The 22,719-nt window shown below is 37.5% G+C and overlaps 7 protein-coding genes across 7 annotated transcripts; 3 read left to right on the top strand and 4 right to left on the bottom strand.

Moving 5' to 3' along the window:
- Window positions 1-398: 398 nt before the first annotated feature.
- AIM23 (Aim23p) lies at window positions 399-1,466 on the top strand (the record flags this gene model as incomplete). Its single annotated transcript, XM_002496530.1, has 1 exon — window positions 399-1,466. The coding sequence occupies one exon, from the start codon at window positions 399-401 to the stop codon at window positions 1,464-1,466; it is 1,068 nt and encodes a 355-aa protein (XP_002496575.1).
- A 70-nt stretch (window positions 1,467-1,536) lies between these two features.
- Window positions 1,537-3,756, bottom strand: ZYRO0D03256g (uncharacterized protein; the record flags this gene model as incomplete). The annotated part of the gene is made up of 1 exon (XM_002496529.1): window positions 1,537-3,756. One exon carries the CDS (start codon window positions 3,754-3,756, stop codon window positions 1,537-1,539), a length of 2,220 nt encoding a protein of 739 aa, XP_002496574.1.
- Window positions 3,757-3,965: 209 nt separating this feature from the next.
- On the top strand, window positions 3,966-5,243 carry HFL1 (Hfl1p; the record flags this gene model as incomplete). Its single annotated transcript, XM_002496528.1, has 1 exon — window positions 3,966-5,243. The coding sequence occupies one exon, from the start codon at window positions 3,966-3,968 to the stop codon at window positions 5,241-5,243; it is 1,278 nt and encodes a 425-aa protein (XP_002496573.1).
- A 295-nt stretch (window positions 5,244-5,538) lies between these two features.
- MRS4 (Fe(2+) transporter) lies at window positions 5,539-6,444 on the bottom strand (the record flags this gene model as incomplete). Its single annotated transcript, XM_002496527.1, has 1 exon — window positions 5,539-6,444. The coding sequence occupies one exon, from the start codon at window positions 6,442-6,444 to the stop codon at window positions 5,539-5,541; it is 906 nt and encodes a 301-aa protein (XP_002496572.1).
- Window positions 6,445-7,262: 818 nt separating this feature from the next.
- Window positions 7,263-8,471, bottom strand: ZYRO0D03190g (phosphatase PAP2 family protein; the record flags this gene model as incomplete). The annotated part of the gene is made up of 1 exon (XM_002496526.1): window positions 7,263-8,471. One exon carries the CDS (start codon window positions 8,469-8,471, stop codon window positions 7,263-7,265), a length of 1,209 nt encoding a protein of 402 aa, XP_002496571.1.
- Window positions 8,472-8,706: 235 nt separating this feature from the next.
- DYN1 (dynein heavy chain) lies at window positions 8,707-20,844 on the bottom strand (the record flags this gene model as incomplete). The annotated part of the gene is made up of 1 exon (XM_002496525.1): window positions 8,707-20,844. One exon carries the CDS (start codon window positions 20,842-20,844, stop codon window positions 8,707-8,709), a length of 12,138 nt encoding a protein of 4,045 aa, XP_002496570.1.
- Window positions 20,845-21,157: 313 nt separating this feature from the next.
- RHO4 (Rho family GTPase RHO4) lies at window positions 21,158-21,991 on the top strand (the record flags this gene model as incomplete). Its single annotated transcript, XM_002496524.1, has 1 exon — window positions 21,158-21,991. The coding sequence occupies one exon, from the start codon at window positions 21,158-21,160 to the stop codon at window positions 21,989-21,991; it is 834 nt and encodes a 277-aa protein (XP_002496569.1).
- Between the last annotated feature and the right edge of the window lie 728 nt (window positions 21,992-22,719).

Raw genomic sequence — 22,719 nt, 5'->3', positions numbered from 1 at the left:
CAATATTCGAGCTTTCCAATTGATTGGTATATGGAAGGGGTTAAAGATTGGTTGGAAAATTCGTAGTGGGGACTAAAGGATTTCTCTTGCCATTATTATAACCTCCTTACTATCTCGTTGGAGGAGCATTGCGTAACTGTTCAATAAATAACATTGTATAATAGAAACCGTAGAACAGACTTCAAATTTTAATGTTGAATGAGATAATGTGATGACGATTTTATGTAGATTTTATTCAAGATTTTTATTCAGATCATGATTTTTCTGTACTTTTAATGTTGGTACAAGTTGACCTTTGTTCGGAGTGCTAAAGTAAATACATCGAACCAACTGAATTAAAGTAATTGCTGAAAAAAATCGTTATTAATCGAATGGATGCCAGGAAACTTAGCATTTAAATGTTAAGATTACAACTGGGTAAAAGGATTGTTCGTAATGCTTTCTCCGTTGTGGTAATTAGAGGATTTTGTTCTAGTGGACCATGTCGAAAAGATTGGATGGCTAACAATGATATTCTTCTTAATGCTACAGCTGCTATGAAACGTAATAAGGAGAAAGTTCAAAGAGGGAGTCTAGATAGTGCTCATACTAATGGAAGCTTTCGTCAAGTCAACATGAACCAAAGATCGAATCACAATAAGAAACCTTTAAAAAAACCAAGAAGTATCGTTATTAAGTGGTCAACTGGGTCTGATAGAGCTAAGGAAGCTGCTAATTCCACTGTATCCAGTATTTTTAAGATGAACTTCGAAGGAACTGTCCAAAGGATAAATTCTGAGACAAATAAAGTGGAAGAAACTAATATTCGAGAATTTGTCAAAGGTATTAATTTAGATGAAGTGGGCTTGAGCATTGTTGATGTGAGTCAAATTAATGAAAATACAAGTATTCCACTTGTCAAATTGGTGGAGGCTAGGGTAGCCCTTAAGAGGTACTCTGATGAAATGGCAAAACAGAAGGAGAAGGAACTTATTGAGATGGGAGTTATAAAAAAGTCGACGAAATCCTCAGAACCTGATAAAGTTGAGTCCACGGTGAAAAGGCTCAAGATTTCTTGGGAAATTAAACCAGATGATTTGTGCAAGCAAAAGGCTCATGAAATTGTGACTCAGCTAAAGAAGGGGTTTAAAGTTTTTGTCTATATCGACAGCAAGAATTCAAGTGGATCTAGGAACTGGTTAGATTGTTTTGAGAATTCCATACCGCAAGAAATTAAATTATCTAAAAGAGAACATGAACAGAGAAGTTTTGTTGTGGATAAAATCAGTGAAATAGTCGAGGAGTATTCAATTCAGCCAAACTTGGACGGTACTCTGGGAGATAAAATGATAATAAAATTGGCTCCAAAAACTCTAACTGGTGAAAAGATGGATAAAAAGACACTTAAAGAACATAAGAAGAAAGAACGGCAAGAAAAATTGCAAAAGAGAATTGAGAAGAAAAATCAAAGGGGGACTGGTCTGTGAGCCCTCTTAAATCGTGTAAATATTATTATTTTACTGTACTTCAGTTTATTCCATTTTATGTATATATGTATCATGAAACTAAAACCATACCAGTTAATTGATTATTTCCCTCTAAAACTCCGTAATTGTACTGAGGTACTCCAATGATTAATTTACCTTGAGGTCCCAGTAAAATATTTTTCCCATAGTTTCCCAAACCCTTTTGATTGATATCAATGCCACTAACCACCAAATGTTTTCTGGGATCTACAAGGAAAAAGCGCTGTCCCAAAAATTCAGCAGTCTTTACAATTTGCACCATGGGTACCTTCCAAATAGCGCCTAATCCTTCGAAATAACCTGGAGAAGAGATATATAATGCCTCTTCATCCATGCTATACTTCATATCAGTTCCGAATCCAATGCTGTATGGTATGGAATATAGTTCAACGGGCAACTTCACTTTCAAATACAACCTTATGAACCCATGGACTTCTTGATATATGAAGATTGTGCTAAACGTATGCTGAGATATCCCCACAAAATGTTTACCTTGATAGGTCCATGAGATAATGACCCCACCAAACATTCCATGTTCTTGTGAGGAGACAACTTTGAGCCGGCAAAGATGTCTTTTATTTGCCAATTTCACCTCGTTGCCCTTCAGTATAAATTTTGGTAATGATCTTGAATTCAGTTCAGCTAAGGAGTATACAAGTACAACACCTAAGCTTTGGCAAGCAACGTAAAGGAATTTTGAGTCAGATAGTTCTACTGCTGAGCCAAAATGTTGGTATGCTTGAGACCACCAACCTCCTTCTAGAACAGTTATTGGGTAAGCGGTTAAAGTGGACACATCATTTGCGGCCTTTCCTCTCTCTAAATTTGGAACGATAATTCTACCAGGGATTATTACAATACAACCTTCTTGATCCTTTCCATAACACCATCCAGATAAGATCAGGTCTGGGATTCCGTCACTATCGATATCGTAAACCTCGGTCACTTTTAGTTGATTAGCTCTGGTTTCAGGTGGTAAATTCACTCTTAATACCAAAACGTCATCGTGGTAAAAGTAGATATTGTTTGAACTTGGTTCTGAAATAATCAGAAAATCGATGTCCTCGAGTTGATATAGATGGATCTTAGCGCCTATCATGACGGTCGTAGGATTAGAATACATTTCAACATCACTCTCTAGGTTCATCGTAACTTCATCCCACCTAATCAAATACACAGATCCACGTCCATTCTCCAAAGGTGCTCCCATTGCCAAGTATAGTTTATGATCATTCTTAAATCTGCCCAGTGCTAAACTTGTACCCAGATTCGACAAGTGGTGATTCGTCGTGATTTGAATCAAGTTCTTACGTCTTTCCATGGTAATCACTCCTGTAGTGGATGTGGTTCCGATCTCATATGCCGGCGGTAAGTTCCCACATAGTTGCAGTTCTCCCAATGCATTTTCCTCATCAATATGGTTCATTAGTCTATATAAATTTGGTAAGCAATTTTGCATCAATGAAACGAGGTTAAATTCACCACCAAGCCAATGCTCCTGGATCATATCTCGTGCCCTTGGAGACATCTGATAGGCAGAGTTCAAGACCTGGTCTCTGTTTTCTATAACGGTCAAAACTTCACCAACCGATGCCACAAATCCTCTTTGAACACAGTCTTGTAACTGTTCGTAATCCACCTCAATACTTTCAGCTCCCGCACATTTGACCAAATCCAGCATATCTTCTTCCTTGGGCAAGTACCATTTAGTTCTCGTAAGAAACTGCCAATTGTTATCGTTTATATCCCTGATAATATTACCCAGTCCAATAAAATCACCCATGAGATCTAAGAAATCGTGAGCTTCTTGGGTCCTCCCACTAAATTCAGTCTGTGCCAATACCTCAAGTAATCCTTCAGATCTGTAACCATTAACAAGCGAATGCCATGAAGAATCAACAATTTGATGCGTAAATATGCCGATTAAAAAGCTTCTCAGTTTCATAGAGTCCTCACATTGTGGATTGTCGTTGTATTTGCCATGCCAAAGTTTAACAGCATTGACTAGGAACTGAGGCCAGTGGGTAGATTCTGCAAAATCGTGCCATTGCTTACTTGGTTTACATGAATAAAAGGCATCTGGGAAAAATGCACCAGCCTTCAACCATGGCTCATACTTTCTATCTAATTCGGATGTGACTCGAGCCAGGTATATTAAATGTACGTTAACGCCTGCGCCATAAACCTGCCAATTTTGGAGTATCAGTACCAGTAACGATGTTAAAGTCAAACACCTACCAGCAAACTTCATCGAAACTCATAGACCCTTTAGCATTATATTAAGTAAGTTTTTATTGCTTTGTTTTCGATTTAAAAATGGATTGACGGTTTGTTCAACAATTTTAAGGTAGTGTATGTAAGCTTTACTATGTCCAGGAGTACTTTGTGCCAAAGGACTCCCCTACATGACCAACAGGCGGGAAAGTGACCAAAGGCTACTGGTATTGGTTTAAGCAGGTAATGCTAGAGGCTGTCCAACTGCCCTGGTGGTGGCAGGAGCTCTCTGAAGTGTCTACGGTAGCCTCTCTGGCAATAACCGTATATGCTATTACTATGCACCTTCTCAATTACAGAAAACCATATGAACAAAGACTGGTGGTGAGGATTCAGCTGATTGTGCCTGTATTTGCCTTCACGAGTCTTGTGGCCATCAAATCACCTGAATTCTGTCAGATTTACTTGGATCCAGTTAGAGAAGTCTACGAAGCATTCGTGATCTATACGTTCTTTTCACTGTTAGTTTTGGTACTTGGAGGTGAACATCGAATAATTACAGAGATATGTTTGACTCATAGACCGTCTACACATGCGATCCCTTTTTTAGGTCAATATTTGGGCAAGATTGATTTATCGTATCCGGAGGATTTCCTTATGGTGAAAAGAGGCATATTACAATACGTTTGGTTCAAGCCCTTTTATTGCATTGGTAACTTATTATGTTTGATTTACGATTTCCCCAATTTAAATTTTGCACTGGTAATAACTTACAACATTTCAGTTACATGGTCACTTTATAATTTAGCCGTATTTTGGAGATGTCTTTACAAGGATTTGAGACCTTTCAATCCATGGGGTAAATTTTTATGTGTTAAAGTTGTAATATTTGCGTCTTATTGGCAATCAATGGTTATTATGATTTTAGATTCAAGAGATATTCTTAATGGCGGTAGCGCTGGATTTGTCTACCAAAATGGTTTATTGTGCGTAGAGATGATTGTATTTGCTATTTTACATCTAATTACATTCCCCTGGAACGAATATTCCCCTTCTATGATGCCAGAGTGTGGTAGAATGAATTATATTTATGCAATTAGAGATTGCTTTGGTGGGCGTGATTTGAAATGGGATTTTGGCCAAACTATGAGGGGCCATTCCTATTATAACTGTAGGAATTTTGATCCTACAGCTGAAAGCGCATTAATTGCGAAAGCAGACGCAGATTCTAGATTACGTAGGATCACACAGGGATTGAGGTTTGAAAACCAAGGTCAGGGTAGACATTGGATTGGATATGGTAGTACAGACGATAATAGTAGCTGTAGTATTAGGAGTGAAAGGAGTGAAAGGGGACGATCACCACTGAGAGAAGAACCATGGGATGATTCTATTGCAACTCACAAGTATTTACCGACAGATCCAAATTATCCGGTTTCTGCTGATTTATCTACAAGGCATCGTAATAGTCGAAGCATGAGAGATTTAAGAAGGGATATCAATAGCAGAGCCTCTGTAATATGACAATAATGATAACGATAATAATGATACAAGGAAAACATCAGGATTTGTTAGAAAATTATAATTTACATAGTAACTATTTGCACAATAAAAGCATATAAGTAGGCAAGCAAATGATTTACAAGATAATGACGATGCTCATGCTACTGAAATGCTTAAGAGGAAGAAAAAACAAAACACAACAAAAAAAAAAAAAAAAAAAAAAAAAAAAAGGGAAATCCTGCGAATATTCAACTCTCTATCGTTAAGAGCTTTCTTGTTATCGTTTTTTTTTTTTTTTTTTCTCTTCTTTTTCCGTTCACCCCAGTAAGAAATGTTTGGCACATTCGTAAGCGGTCCATGAAATAGCTGTGGCAGGCATATTTGCAATAATTCTTGGCTTTAACCCACGTAGGAAACCTTTTAAACCACGTAGTTGATAAATCGCCTTCGTAGCCTTGGTAAAGGTATCCGCCTTCCTAAGAACCTCGTGTGACACACTCTCACTACCTCTAACTTGTAAAACAGTTTTAATGCAATCCAGTGGTGTTGTTATAGCAGCACATGCAGCACCACTTATACCACCACAAAGACAATGAACTAATGGATTATAACCGTTGCTTGGATTAAAAATTTTGGTAGAAGATTCGTAAATGACAAAATTCATTGCTGCAAATGGAATATTCATCACAATTGTCGTTGGGTAGGAGTAGTAAAAAGCCGCTAGACCTTCCTTTTGATATATTCCCTTGGCAACCTTATGCATTGGAGTCGCTGTATTTAATTGCATTCTCTGCTTTATGGTATCGAATGGGTTCATCAAAAAATCAGCTGCCACAGTCGCAGCAGTACCACTTAGCGCTGTCTTCAACGGTTGATGAGTCTGATAATCTCGGCGATCAATTAACTGTGACTTTGTAAATTCGTAAGTAGCGAAGTAAACCGCGTGTGCTGGACCCGCACCCAATATGACAGACTGGACACCCTTCCAAAGTGCCAAAGAACCTTCCATTGTAGAAATTTTAGAAATCTGCGCTAACATCCCGATGGAACTTGATCCTGTAGCTGATTGTATACGGGTTTTTAAGGCGTCTATGGGGAACATTACAGAATGCTCCATTATACCCGCAAATGCGCCTGCCATCAATTGGCTATATAATGGTGCATCAGGGGGAAGCGATTCGTAATCTATTTCTTCAGCTGCAATCGACTCAGGAGAATTCATAGTACTATATTCTTTGTTCTTATTTTCTGTTCTTTCTTTGAAATTACCTCCTTCTAAACCTCTATAATCAACCTTTTTTCAAAATTATATTCTATCGTACTATTATAGTAATATTACTTCTATTCCAATTCTATCACAGGAAACCGAAATCTAAGTAGCCAAGACTATTGGAAATATTATAACTGATGCAAAATAATTAGTACTAATTCCAAATGATAAAGTTGAAGTATCGATCTCGACATGAATAGTTTGCACTAACTATTAACCACGTATATTCCTTTTTGATATTTTTTTCTTTTTAGCTTTTTTCAGCTCTGTTCAAAAAAAAACAAGACTCACCGTATGAAAGTATCCTTTAATCAATTCACACCCTGCAATTAGATGGGAACGACGACAGTAGTATTCGAAAAATAGGAGGAAGCAGAAATATAAATAATTGCAGCTATTTTATAGACGAAAGCTTCTCGTGTGTTTCTTATTTCTGTCACTATGATGAATCAAAGCAAAAAGCGAGAGGTTATGACTCTAGGATTGGATTTGCCTGTCATAGTACATCATTACCAACTATATATTGCTTAGTAAGTTGGGTCAAAGAATCGCTAACTCAAGCTTCGTAAGCAATAACTATCTGGATTCAAGAGGTTCGTATCTAGTAGATCCGTTTACGATATCGGAAAAAGACATTTTCCGATTCCTTCGAGAGTGTTACCCCTTTGAAGGGACTCCCATTCGGGAAATTAGGTTTAATGCATAGAATGTTCTATGCTGTATTAGCGCCTAACAAATATATATCTATATAAGTGCTTCTATTTTTCCCTCTATGATGATTCTGCAACATTCAATAGCTTCAAAAGTTTGAAAGCAGCTGGACATGCAAATAACACTACAGGTGGTATACCACCGTAAATGACGTATCTACCAACGATGTCAATTTTAGCTTCACCAATAAATGGAGGACACTCGATGGAATCTGCATATTTGGCACGTTCTTCTTCTTTGATTGGACGATCATCCTCCATTCCTAGCACATAGATTAAAAATGAGTAGACCAATGGCTTGCTCAAAACGTATTTCCAAATGACCACAATCAAACCACCGACTATCAATCTACCAGCAAATAGTCCGGGTGCACCCTCGACACTCATACCGTACGTGACATCAATACCAAGCCTCTGCCAAGTCCATCTAGTGACCTCAAGACCGCTAACTACACCCACAAATGCCACGCTATCAGAAAAACAGGGACATTCGTCGATTGGTCTCACGTGTTTCAAAAGAATGGTCAAGCCCCATGTTATACTCAGAATGGGGAACCACCAGTAGTCACCACATTGGAAATTGGATAATAGTCGGTTTGCACCAGCGCGGCCCAATGTACAAATTAAACCACATAAGATACCACTACCGACATCTAAAAGACCATGCATACCACAGTAGATTCTGCCTACAGCCAATGTCAAGTAGTAAGCGATAATCAGTATAAACAGTATGGCCTTGTTGGTAATACTTGTGTTTGAACCTGCCACGTTCCACATGAGATATAATGAAGCAGCTGTAGCATTGGCACAGTGGGAACTGGGGGCACCGTATTCTCTAGTGGTATATTCACTCAAGGTAATTCTGTGTAACGGTGGCGATTTTGGTCTTGGTAAACACCAGAAGTCCTTGAGGAATCCTGACAAATAGATGGAGTATGCTAAGATGTAGACCATATCAGAGATACCATCTATGGCTCCTGCCCATGCTGGAGTTGGTAAGCAAATAATGTAAAACGTATGGGCTGCAAAAAGTGCAGTAGTAGCAAAATAAACGGAGTTCCATTTGGTTTTGTATCTAGATTGCCATTTAGCCAAATATTCCGATTGGGAGTTCGTGTACCTCGTTAGGTACTGTCTTGTAGCAAATCTAAAGTGTGACATCTTACCTCTGAAATGCTCAGGACCATGGTTACCAGGATCTTTTAAAGGATGACGCTTTAGTGTATCATTGGGTTCGAGACCTAAAACTGATTTCTTGCCGGCTGTCATTGTCAATTGGAAAAGAATAAGAAAGAGCGGTCGTTATTTTCACAGCTCCTCGCAGTTCCATAAACTTTCAGCAAGCTAAAAATCTGAGAACTTGATTTATCCTTTATCCCTTTAACTATTAAAAGCTCGAAATTCGGTTGACCAAGAAATTTTTTTCCTACTATATTTACTTTTACTTCGCGAAGAGGAGCTCCTTTTCCGTCTTAGAGCGATTATAAGCAAATTTTTGTAATACTTAATGATGATGATTGACTAAAATCGATAGTGCCTGTGAGGCGACCTCTTGAGCCTGTAGAGATTCATATTCTCTTATAGCATGATTAGGTAAACCTAGCCAGACAGAGTATGAATCCACCGGTTCTTGTAACTCCATCAGAAATGTCGACAGGATGTCATTATCATGAGAGTCCGGCAGAATACCATTGATGATCTTTGAGCTCAAAGTCTGGTTTCTATTTTCTGTAATTGGAGAGTCCTGGAATATCTGGTTACATATACTTTGGACTATCAGTTGATCATCATCTTGATCAACTTTACCTCCATAGACAATAGATCCTAAAACGGAGCATATCTTACTTCTAGCATCGTGATCGACTGGTAGATCTGCCAAAAACTGTAGAGCACAGGCAAAATCACGGTCGTTGAAATCGTATCTTTTAGTAAATCCTATAGGCGCCAGTAGCGACCGATTCAAAAGAATCGAGTGGAACCAGCAAAGTGGCAGTTTCCACTGACAATCGGATACGGCGTTGTCAAAATACAGATCTCTCACCGTGCCAAGTATACCGGGAGATCCATCGTGAACCGACCTGTAACTCTGTTGCAAAAGAGGAGATGGTAAGTCTTGGCCCAAAAGATTACATGTCATGAATACTTTGACATTTTCCGTAGTTTGTTCTAATTTTTTGGTTAACACGGATTTGGTCCACGTTAATGACATCTGCAGGTTCTGCAAGAGGATCCAGCCCCCTTCATGGTTACAACGAGTGATCTCCTGCTCTGCATAATTACTACTTTCTGATGACCCAAGGGCAATAACAGAAAGGTTTTCACGCTGAACGTCGGCCAACTGGGAAACTTTGAAGCTCGCATCGACGTCCATTTCACTAGCCATCAGCACAAATCTACCAGATTTATGGCTTAAAAATTTATCTAGGGAGAATTGTTCCTGGAAATGTTTTTGAAATTCCTGCAGCACTGTTTTGGTAGATTTATTCTGCATCATTTGAACGATTTCAAAAAGTGATTCTGGGCAGTCATCTTTAATAACATCGACATCCTGCAGTTGCTGTGAAATTGCAATGCACTTGAGAATTGAAAGACTCTTCTCTTGGAATTTTCTGTCGTTATGCGCGAAACAGTACGTTAGGTACATCACTACTGCGAAAGCTGCCCTGTGTTTCTTCATCAAGTATTGAGAAAATGTGGAATAAACTTCCTGGTAAAGATTCCAAACGAGACTAGAAATCCTATTACCATCGTTAGATTTAGCAGTTGTAAAAATGCTCTCATAACACTCCATGAACTGCCACATTGAGATATCATAAAACCAGTGCAATTGTGAAACATATTCCAAAATTGAGTATAGTGTAGATGCATGGTACCCCAAGGGAGCATACATGTGAGAATATTCGTTTGCTTTTTTCATGAAATCTTCTGTTTCCTCTAATTTCTTTTCAATTTCGAAAGATTCCTGTTTGAGCTTCTCTAGTGTATGAATAAGCTCATCGTTCTCCAGGATATTTCCTTGAGAGTCGTTTAGTTCCTCCAGAAGTTTAGATTCTAATGATTTCAGCATAATTTTGTACTCACCATTTAATTTCATCAATTCATTCCTTTCTCTGTCAATTTCAGGAACTTCCTTCGAAAGTGCTACTCTGATGGCCTTCATATCAACGCTACCTTTATTCATCGAGAAATTGATTAGACGCACACGAGACTCCACAAAGTTTGGTATAACTGCATCAGCATCGCTAGAATATAAGAGCAGCCGGAATTCAGATGCGATATCAATCTCGTGTTCACCTACTTGAACTGTTTGACGTCCTCCAGATGCTCGATATTCTCGAGCAATTAACTTACTGATAATTGGATCGAAATACTCAGCATCTTGAATCAATATTACACCACCAAATCTTATCGCGTTTTCCAGTTTTTTCACAAACCCTGTTTCCAGAAAACTTGTGAGAGTAAATCTCTTAGTGTAAAATCTCGAAAGAATGGGTATCATTTGAGAACTTGGGTCTAAAATGTATGGAACATTAGTGGATGTAATTACCATACTGAAATTTTCTAGGAAAAATTCTTCATTTGGTAATCCTAGCGCAGTCCATTCAAATCTTCTTTCAATCTCAACATTATGTGTGACAAACTGGTAATTAGGATCAAAATCAATGGCATGTTCAAACAATGTAGATTTCATGTCTTCGAATAACTGCTTTCTCTGTTTTTCTACCAAGCCCCCACAATAGTTTGAATAAAGTGCTGATATTAGGCAGTTACCAGTAAGTTCCTGACTAGCTTTTTTGAAAGAATTCGTGCTTCGAGTCCATCTCTCCTTTTCGGAGGTCAGGTTAGAAATCAAAGTTTTGGAACGCTCGAGTTTATTCTGAACATCACGCATTTTAGCTTTTATCATCTCAATGTCACGGATAATAATACTGTAGTTTTCTTTTGAGGTTTCGATGCTTTCTTGTAACTCATTAATCATATCCTGTGCAGCTAATAGCTTAGCTTTCGATTTCAAGGCCTCGTTCTCAACACTCTGGGCTTCTTTTTTCAATGGTTCTGCTTTGCTTAAAATTTCTCCATATTTGAGCTGGGCAAATACCCATTGGTAGAGTGGACCACATGCTTTACTTGCCCTGTTTACCACTTCATAAGTGAAATTAGGATTCGAAAAGTATTCAGCTTCAACGAAAGATTTTATTTCTGGTGGAAACATTGTTTCAGTATCAAAGTGTACAATATCAAAAATGAATTCATCCTTACGGATGAAGTTTTGAATTTCGCGCCAAGATGACTTTCTATGTCCCAAAATTGCACATACAGCTTCCATGGTAATTTTGACTGCTGAGGGAGGATTTATCATTGACCTAATTTCAGTAAGTTGTTGCTTTTTAATATTTTTTACACCACGCTGAGCTTCATTCATAATCGGTGCAAAAGCCTCTAGTTCCGCCATAACTCGTTTTCTTCGTATATTACTTTCTTCTTGTCGTGTTGCAAGTATTTTCTTAATTTCAACGACTGCCTCTTGTTTTCTTTCGGCCTCATTTTGTTCATATAGCATCTTATCTAAGGTTTTTCTAGCTTCACCCTCCTTATCTTTCAATTCTTCTTGTTTTTCGAGCAAAAGTTTATTCATGTCTTTTACTTTCAGAACTGATTCATCGAGTTTATCTAACCCGATCCTCACAAATCTTTGTTTGTCATCAAGCTCTTGGTATTGACGCTCAAAAGAGCACTCGAAACTTTTTAGTGCATCCAAAAATGGTCCAGGAGATCGACTGCTATTCGGTTTGTTTTGAAAACATTTCCCGTGAAAATCTAAGAAAAGATCTATTAAGACATCATGAGAACTTTTGCCGCTTAGCAGCAGTTGCATTTCATTGTTTGAAGATGCTTTGTTTCGTGAGATCGTGTCCAGCGGCAATGGGCGAATAATAACATCTGCTATCTGGTACATAATGTCATTCGACCAATCACCCATCCAGTTTATGGCACATCTGTTAAACAAAGCTGGTGATGTCGCCATACTTGGAACATTTCCATTGTATGGATCCCTCATAATGAATATAACATGTAAATTCTTTGATATTTGTTGAATGAACCATTGGTACATTTCTTGCTCAGTGTCCATTAACAGGCCCAAGGAAAAAATTCGATTCTTCAACGATGTCATTAAAGTCTCATAATCTTCGTTCTGGAATAAATCTGGTACATCTGAGTTTGCCAACAGCGTATTCATTCTTTCTAAAAAGGATGGTTCCAAAATATCTGTTTCATCAATTAGTAGACATAACCTCTTGTCATCAATACTGCATCGCAGTAATACACCTCTCAGAAATTCGTCAAAATCAAAAATGTTGAAACCTCTGTGAATATTAGGTTGAACGATCTCTACACCATTGAGCCAAGCAACAAACCTAGTCATTGTTGTCTTACCCGTCCGGCATGGGCCAATCAACATAGCATGACCTTGTACTTGTCTCAATACTCTGTCTATTCGGAGAAGATGGGCAAGCATATCGTCATATATAATAAATGATGTGTCGACTTCTTCCTCACAGAATGTCTGGAAACGTTGCTCAACAAAGTCTTGTAGCTCTTTCTTGGTCACCTCTCTATAATCCAGGGACAACCAGTAAGAAAATAGCAATGAGGATGTGTTTAGGTCCACAGAGACCTTACCTGGGAAAAATTCATGTATCGTGTCGTGAAGGATTTTTTCGAATACATCTTTTTCTGACTGATATATCAACTTATCGGCGAATATTCTCCAAGCTTCGTAAGCCCACATCAATAATAAAGATTCTAAGGTGGGTTTAAAACTATTGGCGACACTGATGTAAAATCCTCTCATCCATCTAGTAAGCTCTCTGGGTGAAATGAGGTAATGAGTTTGGGAATTGCCGCTGAAGTTATACTTGCATTTCTCATATAACCTGATGGAACCCTCAGCGAAACCCTCTGAATATCTTTTGAATGGAGGGGTCAGTTGCAAAATACCGTCATAGAATACTCGGTAAATATGTTTGAGCGATGGTATTGATGGGTAGGATATTTGTAAAACAGTAACATGTCTCGTGAACCTTTGTGTCATAAATATTCTTCCCGGATCCGTTGATGGATTACAAGCACCCACGACGTGAATCCGCTCCATGGTGACCCATTTATTTTCATTAGTTTTCCAAAATCCATTTTTCTCGATTAGTTCTCTTAAAAATAAAATTGTACTTTGGGAACCATAAGCATCTAACTTAGGTAAATTTATTTCGTCGCAGAATAAGACGATGTCTTTTGTTGGATTTTTGGGAAGTAGAACTAAACCACGAGATCCTGAAGTGTAGTAGGTATGGCGATTTAGTGTCTTTAATATGTGAGAAATATCTGTATCTTTTGAGAAGTTTAAGCCTACTACTTGGAAATTTAAACTTCTCTGTAGGGCATTGTTCAGAATCATTGTCTTACCAGACCCTGGAGGACCGCACAAGATGACAGATCTACGTGCATTTAACAATTCAAACACGCAAAGCTCTTGCTTAATGGTATCGATAGTTGGAATAATCACATTCGGTTTCATAACATCTTTTGCATCAAGAGAAAGCTGTGGGACAGAAGAAAGAAGATCGATCGGTTCCAGAGTTTCTGGGACGAATTCAGTGCTTTCAGAGTCCATATTCAAGTTGTTGATGCATTTCGATAAATCCCTGATAGAATCAATGAAATTAGAATGATCCTTTAAGTTAGTGTCTCCGATGAAAGAAACTTTGATAATTTGATGGATCCTAGCATAAAAGAACTTTTCGAAAGCCAGATCGGATGCATTCAGCAAGCCAGAGCGATATTTCTGAAGATCGTGGCTAATTAGTTTGGATATAGTTGTAAAAATCCTAGAATGATCATATCCCAAAATATGTTCAATCTTACCGGCCTGCGAAATAAGATGATTCACGTTCTTTTCTGAGAAAATCTCACGTAGTAATGTGCGATATCTATTTAGTAGGGAAGGATTGACTTTTGATTGTGCTTCTAGGTTATCAAATGAGCTTTCTAGAAGACATTTAAGGTTTCCAAATGATGAGCACACACGTTCCGTAAATAAAACCAGTGCACATCTGGTTATAGTAGCTGGTGTAGCCTGTTCTAAGTTATGGGTTTCAAAGACAATGCGCAGATTAGTAGGAATTTCGAGTCTCTCCCCAGTTGGCAAAGTTATTAATTTGTTGTCATCAAGAGCACTGTTCAAAGTTTCTGCATATTCTGGATCCATGTCGCTATCGAATATTACCCAAAATTTGATCTTATTCTCCACTTGAGAATTCTGATTCAAAACTTGACGAATTATGGACGTGAAAATACCATCTTGCCATTCTAACGTAGCTCGATTAATTGATCCATATATTTCTTCTTTGCTGAGGGTTTTGGTGTCAATGGTATGGACAATATTTTCCAAATTTTCCAATACCTTAACAATTTTCAGAACCGTTTTCAAAGTAGTTGTCTTACCAAATCCTGCTTCTCCAGCAATAATCAATGCTTGCTGATTTTTCTGTAAATTGTAAATCTGAAGACATTTTTTAATGAATTCTTCTGTGGTACTAATATTTTGTTCTTTACAAGTATGTGAAAAGATTTCAATGAAATTTTCATTTCGTTCCGTTACTCTTCCACATGAGAATACTTCTTGGATGCAATTTAGGAATTTTTCTTCATCAGACTTAACTAAAGTGGGCAATATGACCTGGCACAAGCTTCTTACCAATATGAGCTCTTCATTGTTTTCAGCCGAACTATTAAATAGGTCAAAACAATTTTTGAGTGTCTTTTTCAAAGTCCTCAAACCAAAATCGTAGTGCTTCTGGATGCTACACCTTTCTGTCAAAGTATTGAATAATTTCACAACTTTCTTTGACAATTCCTTCGATTTTTGAAATCCCAATATTTCAAGTATAACACCTGCGATTACATCATTATCGGACTTCTTGATGGAGAATTCTCGGAATTTTTTCTTGAGATTCTCGGGGAGTCTTGATCTTCCAGCGTAATCCGGATTTAAAGTGATGAATAGCGCGGTTGTGTGGTTGAGAGTAGCACTAGTGCCCATTAAGTCGATTTCTTTTTTACCCGTAGCCAATGCATTCTGAACAACTTCGACTTGACTTGATACGGCGCTCATAATATTTTCATCCAGTCTGTTGAATTCATCAAAACAACCCCAAGCACCTACTTGAGAAATACCCATCATCAGCCTTGCCATCGATTGGAAGTCGTAGGAATCGTCACAATTGAAAACTACTACTATTCTCCCAAGGTTTTGACCGAGAGATTTGACGGTCTCTGTTTTACCTGTTCCTGCGGGACCAAAGAAACAACCGCCGTATTTCTGGTGTAAGGCCTCAGATAACGCAATGTAACCTTTCTGCAGCGTTGGGGTATACACTAGTCGCTCGGGAATCCCAATGTAAGCAAATCCGTATAAGTCTACTCTGTCGGCTAAAGATATAGAAATCCTCTCTAGTGGATCTCGATTATGGTCGTAAAAGAATTTTTGCGTGTTAAACCATATTAGTCTTGCTTTTTGGAGACTAGTTTTGTTTAACCTGTGAGTTACATCCATAAAATGGAGGCATTCTATTAGGAGAGATCTTAGCTTTTTTTTTTCTATGGGCTTAGAGCGACGTTCTAATTCAGCTATAAGCTCTGCTGTTTCTCTTTCTATAGAAGTTATCACTTGCGGGAAATTAGCCTTATTGAAGGATTCATTAATGGCTCCAGTCCAAAAAATTTGCCAGGAAAGTAATAGTGTTTGAAAGATGTATGAATCGAGAAGCTCGCTGAATTGAACGCCATTTTTCAAAGAAGACAAACATGTTGAGACGCTTTCGGCTATAGTCAATTTCATTTCGTTATCTAATTTTGACAGCCATTCATCACATCTAATCGACGAAACATTTATTTTGCGGATTAGTTGGACGTGCTCCCCTTCTGAAGAATAGATGCCTTCGATAATGGTACCTTTAAAATCGAAACCAGCGATAGTACCGTACATTTTGGGCATAAATCCAACCAATTTTCCCAAATCTTCTCCTGCGCCAATGAATTTAAGAAGATCGTCATTTCCCAAGAAATAAAACTTGGGGAAAAGTTTTCTCTGCTGTTCCAAAAAGTCATTCAATGAACTTTTAATCATTTTGAGTGATTCTAGGATTCTTTTAAGTATGATCATAGCCTCTGGAACATGAACTGCATCAATGGCGTTGTTGAGGGAAAAGATCCTTGTAAGAAGTGACTTGAAGTCAGCGGTTAGTCCTTGAAATTTTGAGCTCTCAAGTGAGAGAAGATTCTGCATTTCTTTGTTCTTTCCTATGACGCCGAATAAATCAATCCAAAAAAATTGTACTTCCATCCATTCTGTTAGTAAATTTGAAAGAACAGTTAGTTTTTCTTCCAGGTCGAGACATTCAGTCTCAAAGTATTTATAGTGAATTGAATTCTTCATAGATTGTAGTTCCTCCAAGTCTTCTGTACAAGCTTGTATGAGGGAATTCCATTCCCCAACAAGCTTCAACCCGCTTGAATGATTAAAAGTCCTATATTGAGCGCTTGTCCAAAATGATCTCATCCTCGCCAGAGATTTCTCCAGAACATATTCCTTCTGTGCTCTTTGAAATAATTCCTTGATAAGTGTCTCATGCGATTTCAAACCAATGGATAATACAGATTCGAAAGAAAATGTTGAGGAATTTTCAAGATTTCCTCTCCCAGCTTTCTTAAAGAGATACATCCAATGTCTTATTTTCAAAGACGGATCTTTTAATATTCTTAGTATCTCTTCTGTTCCTAAAACTTCGTCTATAGTTGAGAGTAAATTATCAAAAACGGTATATTGTTTTGTTTTAAACGGTACGTTTTTCATAGAACTTTGGATGAGTTTAAAATTCTCAATGTGTGTATGAACTTCGATTTCCTCCCATGGCATTCGAAGCAACTTGTGTGTATCATTCCAAAAAACTTCTAAGTCCATCCAGACTTTCTTTAGTGCCACAAGTTCTTCGTAAAAAGTTTCTAAACGATCCTTTATTATGATTGGTACTAGCATGATTTTTGCAGAATCAGAAATAAGCTGAACATCAGACTTCAATGCATTGTATGAGTCTTCAAAAACCATTATACTTGAAAGAGCATCTATTGGAGTCCACTCTACTGCTACCGGCTTCTCTTTTGACCAGGAATTCAAGACAGCAGCCTGTAAGTTTTCTACCCGCTGAGCTTCGAATTCGAGCTTCCTAACGATAATGTCTCTATTCTTACTCAAAATTGCCTCTTTTTTGGTAGAACATTCACATAATGCTCTAAGGTCAGCCTCTAATTGTTCAATAAATAGAAATTCGGGTGGTAGTTCTGCGTGAAGTACGTAGAACAAATTATGACTCTTCTTAAGGCTGTTCAAAAGTTCTTCTCTATCACGAAGTCGTTCCTTCACGGCATCTATCTCCCTTACCAGTTGAGACATGTTTCTTAATGATGAGACATCAAGGGCATTTTGTTCAAGATGTTCCCGCTGAGACCTTAACTCTTCAGCAAACTTCGTGGATTCTTTCAAATACAAAGATAATAGCTGGTTGCACAAGTAACTGACCCAAAAATTGTATTTCGTCAGAACTTTTGAGAATGCCTCATCATACTTGAAGTCAAGAAGGCCATTAAAACAATTCTGTGGTCGAAAAGTACTTAATGATGGGCGCTGATGAAGCAGGTCAGCCAACGATTGTAGGCATTGGTTTAAATCGGAACCAACGAATCTTTCTACCGCACTTTCTTCTAATTTCCACAATCTTTGGCTTTCTTTCCAAGAAGTAGTATAATTTAGAAATTGTTGGTGCAGGTGATTTATTTGCTGATAGGCGGCTGCAAACTGTTTGCGCAAAGCCTTTTTTAGGATACCGTTTCTTCTTGGAGCGTTAGAAGTCGTAAGTTGAGGTAGATCTATAAAGGAAATCACCAGCTCGTCAATTTCTTTTAGCCATAAGAATTTGAGTTCTTCCGAATCGGGTGTAAAGATGACGGAATTTTCTTCAAACCTGACTAGGACTGTACGATTTTTAAATATCAAATTCCTGAAAAAAGACTTCATCTTTTCTAAAAGCATCAGTTTCAAGGACCTGTTTAATGAAGTGGTGAACACATAATCTTGATCAAAGCCTAACAATGGCATCTCATTTATTAGCACTTGAAAATCTGTTATTAGGCCATTTATAGTTGAAGCTTCGAATTGGCTTTTCTTCAATCTTTCAAACAAATATACTAAACGTTCTTCTATCCTTTGTAACTTTGCAAAATCCTCGAGTACTTTTGCTAGACGTTTTTCTATGATACTCGAAAAAGTGTCATTTTTTAGGCCTTCAGTAATATCTTTTGGCATCGAGATCCACGAAGTATTCATAGCCTCCAGTAGCAAAGTCCATATGCTATCTATCTGTGACTTTAGTATAATACCCGTATGGGGACGCTTGGGTAATTCTCTCATCACAGACATAAACGTTTGGATTTGTTCTAACAATAGGACAGCAGAGGGATAAAAAGCTCTGTATTTTCTTGCAATTTTGGAAATATCATTCGGAATATCGTAGCCCATGTATATCAAATTTCTAATCTCTTTAAAGATTGTTCCCAGAGAAAAGTCAAAGTTCACAAAAAGCTCATATTTTTCCCCATTATAAAGAACTTTTAAAATGGGAACGTCAAGAGCGGCAGTTTTGTTTCTAAGGATATTATTCAGATATTCTGATGAGACATTATCAGCATTGAATTTTGATAGAATAGTATCGAACTTATTCAAAAATGAATCACCTTCAGGTGTATCTTTCCAAGAAGGTCCTATTAGGATTTCTATTTGTTGACTTAAAGCTTGCAGATGGTTTTCCGTTATTCTACTCAGTGTTGCGACGGAGGCAACAGGGGGTAAATCTCTCAACTGTAGGACTTGTTCAAAATTTGCACGCCAATTCAATTTTTCGTCTATCAATGCTACCTCTTCATTGATCAGATTTATTAGAATCTGCTGATGGTTAACCATCATGCTTCGGAGTTTGGGGTAGTATTCCATCAATGGCTTAAAGTTTAGGAAAACAGTAAGTTTTTCCTTCAGATTTTGTGAATGGTTGAGCTTCTCTTCGCAAATTTCAATAAGCCGATTCTCCAAGGATGACAGCCTTTGATTATATGCCGATTTTACCTTCCTCCATTCATCATGGAATTCCGAATTTATTTGAAAAACTTTGAGTGGCTCATAGACGAATTCTTCATCGTATGCACTTTCCTCATAGCCAATATTCTCTAAAGTATTTTTGAATTTGTTATGTTGCAGACGAAAGCATATGATTTTTGAAAGAATATCTCTCAGTTGGTTCATGGATGAATCCAGACTCATGAATGAAACGTTCTCTATTTTTTTCCTTCGTATCACCTCTCTAATCTGCATATTATTGTCACTCAATACATGATCCCAAGTGTCAATCACATCATTTATTTCATTAGTTAATTGTTGGAACTTTTCATAGGGTATTTCAAAAACATTCGGTATTAGTTCCAAAATTTTATTCCCCACATCTTTGGAGACTTTTTGTAAAAAAATGATAAATCTATCTATGGGATAATCTGATGATCTAAATTTTTTGAAAGATAGTGCTATTTTTTTGATGGACTCTTGCAATTCAAAAAGTTTTGTTGTTGAATGTAATTCTGGTAAAGGTATGCTTGATACGTATTGATTATTACCTTTTACCTCTCGGAGCTTTTCCTCGATACCAGTATCAGCTATAAATGCAGATGAGCCTCTGGATCTCTTGGTAATAGCTAAAACCTCCAGGGATTTCTGTACTGGTTTATCGAGTAACTGTGCCAATGTACCTGATAAACAACTTTCGAAATTGGACCAAAATTTAATTTCATCTATAGCTGCTCCTTCATCAGGATTCCTTTGCAAGGATACTAGATTTCTTGTAATCCTATGCCATTGGTTTGCCATACTTTGTAAAACGTTTAGAAAATTTAAATCCTCCAGAAGTAATGAATCTATATCTGTATCGTTTTCCACAATCTGTTTAATTTCGGGATGGATAATAAGTTCAGGTATAGGTATAGAATTTTTCAAAGTTGTGAATGAAGTTGTGAGATCTTTAAATTTAGCCCTTGTGATTCGCACCGATTCAGCCGTGCAGGCAAGTGCATTAGAATCTATGAGAGCACTAAAGGTAGGATAAACCCCATTATTCATGATAGAAACTAAGGAGTCTGTATCTATATGGCTAGGTAGTGTCAAAACACTTAACTGATCCTGCAACGGTTTATTACCATAATCGATAACTTCTTTATTCTTCAATATGACAAATTTGGCACATTCTTGATTCAAATTTGCAATGTCCACTTGGAGGGTGACATCCTGGTTCTCCAGAACAGTAACAAATAACGTATTGTAACTCTTCATTTCACCACCCACTAGGAACAGTTCGAGCTCATTAGAGAATTTGTCCAAAAGGTGTACCTTAATTTCACCGCATCGCGCTTCAGAAAATCCAAATATCGATTGAAGAACGCCACTAGTATATAGTACGAGCTCATTAACCACATTTAAGTAATCAATAGCCATGGATCAATTGCCTATCTTGCCTCCCAGCAGCTCCTTTTCCTCTCTTTTTTTACTAAGAGTTCCTGGTATGTACGTGTTGATCCATTATTATTTGATCTTGATGATTATCAACGATCTTTCTTGAAGGACATGTAAACAAAGCTTTACACATATGTCCGTGCACAATGAGGTAAAAGGATCTTTTTAAGCAATAACATATTCAAGGGGAATCATAGAGCCTGTTGATCCTAACTGATTTATAGTCAAACTTAACCAGCTGTTGTGATTGATGAACTCTTATCAGGATCAATAATCTTGACCTACTTTACGCAAGATGAGTTTCGATATGGCGAATAACGATCTTTTTAAACCACCTCTTCCTCAACACGGTGCGGATTGTTATAGTGCTATTTCTCAAGATAGTATTCCTGTTGGTGGATCATCTACGGCTCTAGAGGGCAATGCTACTCCTGCACCTTTTTCAAGGACTCTTTCATCGATTACTAGCTATGAACAGGTGAAAAGGACAAATAAGATGCCAGATTGCCATCTCAAGATAGTTGTTGTCGGCGATGGTGCAGTTGGTAAAACGTGTTTATTGATTTCGTATGTGCAAAGGAGATTTCCAACTGATTATGTTCCTACTGTTTTTGAGAATTACGTGACGAGGATTCAGGGCCCACAAAATAAAATTATAGAATTGGCTCTTTGGGATACTGCTGGACAGGAAGAGTACAGTAGACTGCGGCCTTTGTCCTATTCCGAAGTTGATATTCTGTTAGTTTGTTATGCTGCGAACAACCCGACATCTTTACAAAATGTGGACGATTTATGGTTCCCAGAGGTAACACATTTTTGCCCCGATGTGCCCATTATGTTGGTTGGACTAAAATCTGATCTTTATGCAAATGATGACACCAGCAATTTGGTTGATCCAAGAGAAGCTGAATCATTGGCATTAAAATTGGGAGCGTTTTCACATATTCAATGTTCAGCCAAGACTAGAAATAACGTAGAACTAGTTTTCACCACAGCAATGGATACAGCACTACATGATACTTTGTATGAGCCGAAAGACAATTCTTCTGGAACAAAAAATCCATTTAAGAGGAAAAGTACCGCGGGAGGCAAGAAAGCCATTCGGAAACATAAATGCATTATCCTTTGAAAACTAATAGAAAGAGACATTGTTACCAATATTTGAATTCTACTCAAGTATTGTTTCGTATTATTATCTTTGTTATTCTTATAATTATTATTATTTCATTGAAAATAAATCCAATCGTAGTACGGTGCATGTGAGTATTTTTGAAGAGATGAGCAAGCAAGGTCCATTGTATTATATCTATATTGCGTTGTTAAGGGCCTTGCAGTTAATCATTTTGCATTGTTGATCAAGTGTTAAAATATAATATTCAAAGAGCTTTGATAGTTGGGTAATTTTTACACTTGGTAAATGGTACTTCTCAAGGATTTTGTATGTTGGTAATTTCCATCCTTTGGTCGCGTGATGGAGTGACAGTCTGTCACGGCGTCACACTGGCGCAGAAAAGAAAATAAATATATTCTTAATGGGAATTAAAGGATTCGCAAAAAGATATGTAAGTAGTAATATTAAGCTGTCTTTCTTTTTGATATAGTTATTCGCGGATTTTGTTACTCACTTTTCAAATTTCACTTGTCATTTAATGATTAGGTGATGTATCTACACTTTTGGTTTATCAAAAACTTCTACACATATGCAAATCTTGTAATTCCTTCAAGACTTTTTTTTCAATCTTTGAGGCACTAACTCTCATTAAAAGCATCAATTCTTTAGGCTTTGAACTATTCAAAAAGAGCCAAAAAGGTTCAAACTTAGAGAACTAACCAGCAAAAATCAACTACGGGATACTG

The sequence above is a fragment of the Zygosaccharomyces rouxii genome, assembly GCF_000026365.1.
Source record: "Zygosaccharomyces rouxii strain CBS732 chromosome D complete sequence".
NCBI lineage: Eukaryota > Fungi > Ascomycota > Saccharomycetes > Saccharomycetales > Saccharomycetaceae > Zygosaccharomyces > Zygosaccharomyces rouxii.
This window is presented reverse-complemented; position numbering and strand designations above follow the sequence as displayed.